The 12160-nt window shown below is 34.8% G+C and overlaps 1 protein-coding gene across 1 annotated transcript; it reads right to left on the bottom strand.

The window, feature by feature from the left end:
* Positions 1 to 2349: 2349 nt before the first annotated feature.
* LOC139897960 (extra-large guanine nucleotide-binding protein 1-like) lies at positions 2350 to 8381 on the bottom strand. Its single transcript, XM_071880676.1, has 7 exons — positions 7315 to 8381; positions 6540 to 6677; positions 5795 to 5899; positions 5329 to 5689; positions 4983 to 5224; positions 4486 to 4652; positions 2350 to 3335 (listed from the first exon to the last, which is right to left on the bottom strand). Exons 1-7 carry the CDS (start codon positions 8245 to 8247, stop codon positions 2741 to 2743), a joined length of 2541 nt encoding a protein of 846 aa, XP_071736777.1. The 5' UTR covers positions 8248 to 8381; the 3' UTR covers positions 2350 to 2740.
* Between the last annotated feature and the right edge of the window lie 3779 nt (positions 8382 to 12160).

The following is a 12160-nucleotide window of genomic DNA, read 5'->3' as shown; positions in this document are numbered from 1 at the left end:
AATAAAAGTAGACGTGATATACGATCTTTTATATGTACTAATCCTTTTTTAATCAGTTGATTATTTTTCTTATTAAATCTGCTTATCATATATGAGTTTTTTTTTTTTTTTTTTTTTTTTTTTTGAACGACAAAATGATGGTGATATAATTATAATTCATCTGGAACAGGTGGATCAATCGACACTATTATCACCATCGAATCATTTCGCTAATCAGATGATGAGTGATTTTAAAGAATCAGTAAATTGGAGTACTTTAATAAATGAGATATATTACGTATGATTTTTCTTATTTGTTATCAATCAATATCAATATTTTCAATTAAATTAGGGATTATCACTTAAATACCCATTTTTTCTACCTTTTTTGACTCAGAACCCACAACAAAAAAAAGTTGACAATTTGCCCGCGCAAGGCGCAAGGGCGCAAGATGCCTCTTTGCGACCTTGCTCCCCGGTGGACGCAAGGACGCAAGGTACCCCTTGCGACCTTGCTCCTCGGGGACGCAAGGACGCAAGGTGCCTCTTGCTCCCGCCTACATGTCATAGTTAAAGTTTTCTTTTAGACATTTCATCAAACACCTTGCGTGCGCCTTACATTTGGTATTTTTCTTGATTATCTTTCATGGTAAACTATTTAATTGGCTGGCTTTAAAGTGCTTGTTTATGTTGAGACCTTTAATTTAATTGTATGATTATTTCTTGATCGTTTATATATGAAGAAAATATCCGAGCTACTGATTTAAAGGACTTGACGGTAATAAATCCTTTATTGTAATGTTTATTTTTTGATTTTTTTATTGTATTTATGTAATTTGATAAATTTTTATATTGATTTATTTATTGGGTAGGAAATGTTTATTTGGATCATGCTGGTGCAACTTTGATGAATGATGCACATAAGGTGTTTGATGAAATGCCTCAAAGAAAACATTGATTATGACATGCAGGCGGGAGCAAGAGGCACCTTGCGTCCTTGCGTCCCCGGGGAGCAAGGTCGCAAGAGACACCTTGCGTCCTTGCGTCCCCGGGGAGCAAGGTCGCAAGAAGCACCTTGCGTCCTTGCGTCCACCGGGGAACAAGGTCGCAAAGAGACACCTTGCGTCCTTGCGCCTTGCGCGGGCAAATTGCCAAAAAAATATTTTTATGGGTTCTAAGTCAAAAAAGGTAGAAAAAATGGGCATTTATGTGATAATCCCATTAAATTATATGGAAATAGGTTGAGAAAATAAGACACAATTGTCACCATCAAATTAATTTGTGATCAAATGAGTAATTTAAATAAGAGTACTTTATTCAAAGGGGCGTCTTGCTTACGATCCTATGTGATTTTGTACTTTAGTGTTTTCCAATTATACAAGTATCTTGTTTTAGACTCAAAAATATATTCCATTTTAAGGTCGACTCCTAGTAGTATCATTTCATTTTTTATGATGCCTTTTCAATTTGTGATTATTTTACTTATCATAAGATTACTCGTTAAGGTCATTGTGATGTGGAAGTATGTTGAAGGCTTTTAGGAGGGATGATTTATTGATTTTGATGTTTCAGTGTCATTGAAGGGGTGTTATGAAAAAGGTTGTGAGAAGTGTTGTTGAAAAGTTAATGATATGATAAAATATAATTGAGAGTTGAGTAAAAGAGAAATAAAATAGTCATATCTTCAGGGTTGGGGTATGCACGAGGATATTCAACTGATGGCAAGTCGAATTTGTTATCACGTTGGTAACTTTCCCTTCACATATCTGGGTTTACCAATTGATGCAAAATTGGAGTGTAACAGGACCCGGGTTATTGAAAAGTTACAAAATAGACTCTAAGAATGAAAAACATTACTGATGTCTTTTGGTGACCGCTTAGAACTCCTAAAGTCGGTTTTTAAATGGTCTTCCAAGATACTACTTCTCACTCTTCTGTGCCTCCACCATGAGTGCTTAAAAACTCGAGTGTATGACACGGGCGGGTTCGGGTAAAAAACTAGCTTCGTTTAAGTGGAATAACGTATTGCTACCATGCACAGAGGGCGAGACTTAACATTGACCCACTTATAACAAAATTTAGCACTTTTAGGTAAATGGGGGTGGAGATTTAAAACATACCATGTAAGTCAGAGCACTTTGGGTCAGAATAATAAAATTATTCACGGGTCTTATGGAAGGCTGCCACCTAGCGGTGTACCCAATAATCTTCATGCTGGAATATGGCCAAATAAAATACTTGTAGGTTATGACATCAACAACCTTTTGAGATGATCTCTGGCTAGGTGCTGAAAAATCAAGTCCAAAATTTCTGAAACTATGCATGATAGAAACCTGGAGAGATGCTATAGTGAATGATTGGGTGGAGTAGAATGGCACGTCAATTTAGAGGAAATTGGGAATGGACGTAACCCCCAATAGGTCGTACATTCGGTTAGCTGTGAGAATTATGCGGGATGCTTTCATACGACGAAGTGGCACTACCATCGAATGTTGGAAAAACCCTCCGAGGCCTTCCCAAATCGCACTGATGTTGGCATTATCATCAAAGGTTAGAAACTCCCGCTTGTAGTGAGAATCGAACATGGGTTAGCAGTACTCCAAATTGGATCTCACCCCATACCACTCAAACCAAAGCTTCAGTGCTTATAACTCTATTTATGTATTTCACATTTGTTTACTTTATACTGTAGATAATCTTACAATTTTCTCATTATTCATTAACAAATAAAGGGATGATATTATTATTTTATTTTCTAACTTTATAATGTGGTCTCTGTAGTTTCAGTAGACCATTCATTAGTACTAGGAATGGGCTTATTTTCTTCATCAACCCAAGTTAAAACCTCCTTTCCATACTTAATAGCTGCATTAACACTATCACCTTCTAATCCCGTCACCGGCGAAACATACAGTTTTCGGCCCGTTAACTCACTAAACAGCTTCTTGAACTTTGCAGCAATGTACTGAAAACCATATTGCGCTACAGACGAATTATTGTTATTGTTATTGTTCGCGTTTGCATCGTTGTACGTATGGTTGGTGATGAACGGATTGAAGTCATGAAACCATTCACATTGTGTAAGAGGTGTCGTTTTGATCTTGTTTTCGAGTAGATCAAATTTGTTGAGTATTAAAAGGAATGCTTTGTTTTTGAACCTTGGATTGGTGACTATGGTTTCGAAGATTTTTTTGCTTTCTAACATCTTGTTTTTAAGGTTTAAGTTGTCGTCTGTGTAGAGCTCGTTGTAGGAAGTTAGGTCGACGCAGTAGAGGATGAGATCAATGTCCTCAAACATCGTTAGCCACTTACAGTTGTTTCCTAGGTTGTCTGAAGTCAACCGAATTAGTTGGTATCTGCAAACATATGGTTCATCTTTAGAATAGATCATCATAAGGAAGGCAAACAAAGATCCGAAATCCGGGATATACAAGAATATGTCAACATATACTTTTTCACATGAGCCCTGATACGGGACTCGCGAATATCACAAACAATTTTAAGGAGTCCTATAATGCCTAGTCAATATGGTTGTACGTGGGATTGAGATAACTGCCAAGTTCCACAAAGTCATCCAGTCATGAATGCTCCACTTTGCCATGTTTCACTTCTACTTGCACGTAGTCTTTTATTTGTTCACATATTAGTGGTAGTTATTTAGTCATGCACATTCCATGTAACTGTTAGTGGTAACTAGTCCCATGTCTCACGTAAAAGTTTACTTTATTAGTATAATAAATAGGTAGCTGGTTTTATTATGAAGGATATGATGAATGAAAGATTGGTTTAATCTAAAAGTCTGTTTCTCTCTTATTTTCTTTAGAGACTCGCCATCTCGAATCGGCTTTATACTAGGAGTTAGCGGTCGACTCGAATAGACCGTATCAAGCCCATTTGACTTTTGACTGTCTACCTTTTGGGAAACGGGCCAAATGGGTTGAACGTTGAAAGTTACCCAGATTGTATATATAATGTATACAACATCCTTGACTGTTTAGTTTAAATAAAATATTGATATAGATATAGATTATTGTTGTAATAATAGAGTTTGCGGAACCATATGTATACCTGAAGATTGGGTCGGGTCGGGTCAAAATGAGTTTGGGTCCTAATGGGTCCGGGTCCAAACAGGTCATAAAATTTGAGCGGGTCGAACGGGTCAGGTCAGAATCATGTCGGGTTAGGTTGGGTTGGGTCGGGACCGTTTTTACCGGGTCGGGTCAGGACCATTTTCCCTTTAAATTCTTTTGTCCATATGAACCGCATTACCTATTATAGTTATCTACTTTTTAAGAACAATATTGTGTGTGGGTCAAGCAGACCCATACTTAATGTACCCCATTTAGACCCGCTAACCAACCTGAACAACCCACATCTGTTGTCACCTGTAGTTCTGCTATAGATATATATCTGTGTGCCAAAAATGCCCTATTCGTTCAATTATACGAGACTCGTTTTTTGGTAAATAAGTTCTGGATCAACAACTGTATGTGATATAATACTAACCGTTGAAGTGCAGAACCACTCTGCTCAGTCATCTCCATGTAACTGTTGGTCATTGAAGAGGGAACCGAAAACTCCATTGAAGCAAGCCCGTTTGAAGACGTAATACCATCAGCATACAAAATGTCTACATCAGAAGGCTCAAAATTTGGGCTCGAGATTTCAACAGCCTATACATAACCGACTACTTATTTAAATACTTACGTCCTGACTAGTCAAGATTATATTATATTCCCTCATAACTGTCGCATTTGACTTTTAAAAATTTTTCTTTCACAACTTTGACTTTTAATAATTTTTGTTTGTTTTATATAATATTTGTTGAAATGTTTACAAATAAACCGGTTTTTAAAATGTTTCCACTGATATAACTTATATCAAATATTATATAACAAAAACAAAATTTAGAGTCAAAGTTGAAAAAGACTTCAAAAGTCAAACTATGACAGTTTTTTGGGGACGAAGAAGTATCAAATATTATAACGTGAGTAAGTGCATACCCGAGGTAAGAAATAATCAGCAACAACTGGAAGTGTGCGAAGTTCATTTCTTCTAGCATAAGTAGCTTGAAAGGCTTTATCCTTCCAAAGTTCCTCAACTAATGCCGAATACTCGCGCGTTGCAGCGGGAAAAACGACTTCCAGATTGCCAGATGTCACAATTTCTAAAAGCCAATCAGAAAAAGATTTCAACTTTGTACTTAACGAATAAGGATTTATTTCATCGTTTTCGACTGAACCCCCTGCAGCAAAACAAACAAGCTTCAGATTTTCATAATTACTAGTAAATATTATCGTACATATGAAATTTTGACATGATTATAAAAGCAACATTATCATACATTACCTGAAGTACCAGGTTGATCAATTTGTTTACTTCTAATCTGTACTGAATATTCTTCTTCAAATTGTCTAAGTCCTTCAAGCAAAATACTTATATAATAATACAAGTTGCATTGGATCAACGATTTGACTTTTTCGCGTTCATCTTCCGAAAATGGAACGTTGTAAAGAATTTTGGCCTGTTTATAGATGGCACTAGTACCAGATTGATCTTGACCAACTAAAAGTATTTTAGTTAGCGGCTTTATATCGTTACTTTTTTGCCCGAATTGATTGCCATTGTTGATAACTTCTTCCTCTGATGACATAAAAGATTTGGGTGGCATTGGCAAGGACAAAAGTTTACAAATTACCTTCATTTCTGGCTGAAACAAAATATATGAAGAAAAAAGATAAGTCATGGTTTCCTAGTCAGCATGTCCTAGTCAGCATCTGATAATATAAAAAATGTGATGTACTTAATTACAGACCTTTTGCCATATTTTACCCTTCATTTGATTTTGTCCCTCTTCCTGATAGGATCCATCATGGCTTACCCAAAAGTGAGAACAACCTTTGTAATTGATTCCGGCAAACTGCATATTATACAAGTAAGTCAAACAACAACGCCGGCGTACGGGTGTTAATGGGTTCGGTTTTTGATTTCCTCGATTTATTCAGTTCGGCTTTTAAATTCTAGAGGCAAAACCGGAACCGAATTAGTTTCAAAACTGAAAACAAACTAAAAAATCGGATTCAGACTCGGTTCCGTTTCGTTCAAAACCAAAAGAAACCAAACAAATAATAATTTAATCAAAATAATCATAATAATAAATCGATTTAATATAATCGAATTTTCGTCTATATATATTAATAATTCTAGCATATTATTAGGTTAAATTCGGTCGAATTTGGTTTTCGATTAAACTAAATTAGAAAAAAGTAAAACCTAAACTGAAATCAAATGCAAATGCGGTTTGTTTTTTTTTTTTTCTTTCATGTTCATTCGGTTCAATTTTCGGTTAATCAGTTTGAAACCAAATATTGAACCACCCTAAACAACTGTACTCTATCCCACAGGAGGTAGCATATAGACAATTATACCCCTCCGGATAGTATAGACTATAGACTACTTCAGAAAGACCTTGGGAAAATGACACGTAGGTCAAACATTGACCAAATAATCTAGGGATAATCTATTATTCCGAATAGTAATTAAAACTTTAAAACACTTACCTTCAGCATAAGTAGCTCCGGTTTAGTGATGACCCGATTGTTTATCTTAATTTTTGTGTTTCCGTTGCTAGCATTTTCCAAAATAGAACCACCAACAGACAGTGCCGGACTAATGATCTGGCACGGTTTATGCCCTGCCTGTTCAAAACCAAAAATATAATTTGTCAACACGTATTACTGACACAATTGGAGGTGAAAAATTTAACCGTTTTACTTACGAACACGCCAATTCGGGTTACATATTATTTCAAACGGGTCAAACAAGTAAAGCTAACTTTTTATTTTTATTTTTATTGATATCGGTTTGAATGATGGGTCGAATGTTGTTCAAAGTGTATTGATAAAGTTTAAAATCTCCAAAATCCTTTAAAAATAATAATAATATTAATATAATAAAAAAAAACATTACTAAAAAGTATTTTGCCTTGCAACCTTGCAACCTCAAGACACAATAGTACTTTTTTGTTTAAAGCTAGGATTCGAACCACTGACAGGATCGAAAACCACCCGCCCATCATTTTCCACATGCACACACGTTTCCGAACAGAACCCCGAACCGCATAACAGGGACCCGATCCATTAATCCATACGAGTATGTGGATCGAGCCAAATTCTTTCGTACGAGTCGGTAAAACCTTTCTCGTGAACTTTTTACAGAGCCAATGATCGAACCATCGACCTCAACCGTGGTCAATACCCAAGGTATTGAGTAATACATATATCAAAACACAGTTTAGTCATATAGCAAACAGAACAAGAATTTATGAAGCCTAACCTTTCCCCAAAAGCCAGACAACTTATCGTACCAATAGCTTCCGGGTACAAGTCTTTTGGGCGGGTACGAACACGTTTGCAATTCAAACACTTCTTCAAACGATAACGGTTTTTCATTAACGATAACAAGCCAATACGGTGCTTGATTAACTTGACACGATTTCTCAAAACACATAACTTGTTTAACTTCAAAATCTGTAAGCAAATTCTTCAAAACCTTGGAACACTTCCCTAATCGCGCACGTTTTGATTCATCGATTGCATACCCGACACAAGTAACACATTTTCTACCTTCTTGCATTGCACCCATCACTTTCAACACGCAATTACTACAATACTTCGCGTCACATACGATACAAGATTCTTTAATCGTAAAACTGTTCCCCTTTAGACAACGATGACATAATCCCTTTTTAATATTAGGATTACAACGTGGCCTTTCGATAATCATTCTATGATCAATATGATCACTTTTTTGTTGAACCATAGGACTAGATTCGGGCTCACGAAATCTAACGGTCGTCTGAGTTTCGTTTTCATCACTAACGACGCTTAACTCTTCGATCTCGCCGTTATCAAAACCATCGTTTTCCGAATCAGTAGAAACTTCATGAGAATTTTCTTGACTGTCTGAAAACTCTGACGAAACGTAACTTCCATCTTTTTCTAACGAATTCTCGTTAACTTTAGACGAAAAGGACTTAACGGGATAAATAACGGGTAACGACAGGTTACCAGAATTAGCAGGCGTAGAAACAACCGAAGCGATTGGGATACGGCTAACGTCAACAGGAACCACCTTAGGAATTGCATAAGAGACGGGCGGACCACTGTACTCAGTGGCGAACGAGTACTCAACGTTGTATTCATCATCGTTATCATCGTCGATTTTAGAAGAACGAATTGGTAGTATAGTTCTTAGAATACTTGTCATCTCACTAATCTAACTCAATATCTCAAAAAACAAGATTACTAAAATTTGAAGTGAAATTTACACCGAATCAAACAGATTGTATATATAGTCATTACAAGATAATGCACAACCAAATGTGAAGACTTTGGTACAAAAAAAGCGTTGATCAAATTTTCTTGGTTCTAAACATGACTTTGATTATATTAAGTAAATGTGTAGTGACGTGCTAGCTAAATTGTAGACTATGAGACTTGACTTCACTAGAAACATGAATAACTAAATTTTTTATTTGTTAAAATGCAACGACCATTTCAACAGGTTTAAGTTGACAACATAAGTCACTTCACTTTCATTCACTTATAGTATTAAAATGTAAATGTAAATGTAAATGTAAATGTAAATGTAAATGTAAATATAAGACCATTTCTACAATGTGTAATATCACATGCATTTTTGTACTTTTTGGGCAAAAAATGCAAACTGTCTGTAATTTAGGAATGTCAGAAACTGACATTTTCTAATCTCAAATGACAGTTATTTTGTGTCAATTTGTTGCAATTTCTTGCAATTTTATGAGCCTGTCCAATGAACGAAAGTTCCAATAATATGATTTCACAGCTATTAGTTAAAATGAAAGTTGTACAATTTACACGATTAGATGATTCACGATTACTACAATTTATTATATTGATAAAAGGATTAGTTTTCAAAATATCAAATTAATTTATTTACTTTTTATGGTTATTACGATTATTGTTCTTATATATTTTATATAAGATAACTTTTTAAATGAATATATGCAGAATAAAATATTTATTTATTTTAATAAATATGATAACAGTATATTTAATTTAATAAATATGGTAATAGTATATCTTTTAAAATATTAGCTTTTAATGAGGAGTTGACACGTGCTTTATTATATGTATGTATAGATAGATAGATAGATAGATAGATAGATATGAGGTGAACAATTAATTTTGAACAACTAAAACAATAATACTAGATTATAATTTTGAGACGGAGGAACTACAATAGAATTGGTCATAGCTCATAATTAGTATTTTTAGTTTAATATTAGTATATGTTGAGAAATTTATGTACAGTCAAATGTGAATACAAATCCAGATTTAATTACATGGTAGTAACGTGACGTGCATGCCAGATTGAAGAATGAAGACTTGACTTAAAAAGACGCCACTATAATTGCTAGAAAAATCAAGATGACCAATTCAACCTTCAACCTCCAAATATTGATTGTAGTTTAAAAGAGACCAGGGTGTTTGAATTTAGGTTTAATATCTATCTTTATTACATTTTACATTATAAATAATTAATAAATAATAAACACTGTTAAACATAAAAGTCATGTAATAACAATTACTAAGGAACAACACGCAAAAGTGACAAAATAGATCACTTTAAACACTTCTTACTTTACTAAAACATGAAAATCACTTTTTCCCGGCTATTTCCCCCCTAATATCCCTCTATACAATTTATCAAATACCTAAAAACTAATCATTGAATTTTTATAATATTAAAAAGCATAACTAAATTCAAATATCATTATGACACATTTTCGTATAGCCTATTCTTTTTAAGACAAAATTGCTGAAACGGTCCCTGTGGTTTGTACCAAAATGCTGATTTAGTCTCTGGGGTTTTTTTTTTATGGGTTTCGTCCCTGTGGTATGCAAATCGAACTGAAATAGTCCCTCACGCTAACAGTCGTTAAAAAATCCCGTTAAAACAGATCACATGCTATGCACATGAGGGTATTTTAGGCATATTAATTATTTTCTTTTATTTTATCTTTTAATTCATCACCTATCTTCATCTTCCCCAAATCAACACCATTTAAAACCATAAACACTAAAGCCAAATTAAAATCACTAGATCCACCTAAACCCTAAAATCATATATTGTGTTCCTCAAAATCAAAATCACTACAAACAAAACACATTCATCTTTATCTTCATCTCTGACTCCCTTGAAAAAAGAACAAAAATCTATTTACTTAAATCATTTCAAACGCTCTGTTACAATTTCATAGATATGTGGCACCATTTTCACAAACACAAGTCAACCTAACCGTTCAATTTAGTTCTTCCTTCCAAGCTTTAAATACACACAAACCCATTGCAATACAAACCCATTCCAACTTTACCACCTGTTGCAAAAACTATTTCATTTACACCACTATAATTACAAAGCCATTTCAATATTGTTCATTAAAAAACATTAATCCATGTAAGCACAATTAATAATTTGGAAACCACGTCTGAAAAATCATTGAAAATCAGTGAAAATCATACCAAATCGTCAACATCGTCTTCTCCTCTATTCGAATCTGGTGAGTGGTGAACAAGATCTGGATCTAAAAATGATAAATCTGGTGGTCCCCTCTATATTCTGTGTAACATCCCGCCTTTTTCCATTTATTTTTCCGTTATACTAATATAAAGTCCGTTATATGTTTATAACATCTCCCGTTGATACGCGTTTTAAATTATCTCGTTTAGGTAATTCCCGCACCCGAGCGAAAGTTGAGGGACTAAACTTGACAAGGGATCAAACCCTTGACTAGGTCAAAGGGTCAAACCCCTTTCACCCATTCATTTCATCTTCATCTCTCTCTCTTTCTCTCTAGCAAGAACACACACCCATTTACCAAATTCATTCAATCATCATCTAAATTCGATCTAGGAGGCTTACAACAAAATAAATTACATATTCGTGATCCTCTCTTCATCCTCTTCGTTTTGGTACCAACTTCATCTCATTCGGGTAACTTTCTAAAATCACTAGATTTTGTGTTCTTGATGTTTTTAACTTATAAAAGTGTTAATTAGTGTCTATGGCTCAAGTCTAACATGAATATGTAATTTGTATGCTCGATCTCGTTGTTTTAGTGTAACTAGCATGAACTTGAATTTTGGTGTGTTATTCTTGAATTTTGGATGATCATATGTTGTTAGATGTTAAAAGTTGATGTTTTAATTGTGTTACTAGCATCACTAGCTTCAATTTGATGTGTAGGTTGCCTTAGAAAAACTTCATGAACTTGATTATTGATTTTGGTGAATTTGGGTTAGGGTTTGATGAACTTGAAATGGACTTTTGATGCATTGAATGCCATGGATTATTATTGGTAAGTGTTTAGTTGGATTGTATGCTTGATTACCTTCGAAACGGCATATCATTCATGTAAATTGGTTGCCCGAATCATAAAATGCGTTTTTGGAACTTGAACTTTGATTATGAACGTTTAATTACGGTTTTTGGTTGTTGTAAGTGGAAGTTTGGTTGATGAATTGTGTTTAGTTGTGTTCTTTGTCAAATTACCTTTCCAACGATATAAGGTGCGAGTTCTAAATGTTAGCGGTTTGTAATTTATGCTTGAAAGAGTTTTGATTTGGGACTTGAACAATTGAGACTGACCAGGTACCAGCGCACGGCTAATGCCGCGGCGCGGCCAGACTATGTCGCGGCGCGACATAAGCCTTGGTCAGGCTCTGACCACCATGTCCAAATTACGAAAAATGTTTGGCATACTACGGACCTCCGATTCACATGAAACTTGTTCTAACATGTTCATATATGATTAAAAACCTCAGAAAAATAGTTCGGAACCCGACCCGAACGTGTTGACTTTCGTTGACTTTGACCGACCAAAGTTTGACTTTTTGTCAAACTTAACCAAATGATTATGCAACCTTCCTAACTTATTTATATACTTGTATCTTGCATGAAACTTGGCAATTTGATTTCACATGCTAAATAATCGAGTCGTAACGAGCCATAGGACTAATTGAACATCTTTGACCTATCGTGTTTACCGTTATTGATACAACCTATTGTTTAGGTCAAGACTAGCATTGTTCTTTGCACACGTTTACTTGTCGAAGTACTTTACTACTCGTGCACTCAA

The sequence above is a fragment of the Rutidosis leptorrhynchoides genome, chromosome 3 (genome assembly GCF_046630445.1).
Source record: "Rutidosis leptorrhynchoides isolate AG116_Rl617_1_P2 chromosome 3, CSIRO_AGI_Rlap_v1, whole genome shotgun sequence".
NCBI lineage: Eukaryota > Viridiplantae > Streptophyta > Magnoliopsida > Asterales > Asteraceae > Rutidosis > Rutidosis leptorrhynchoides.
Note: the sequence above shows the minus strand (reverse complement) of the source record. Positions and strands in the feature narration are given on the sequence as shown.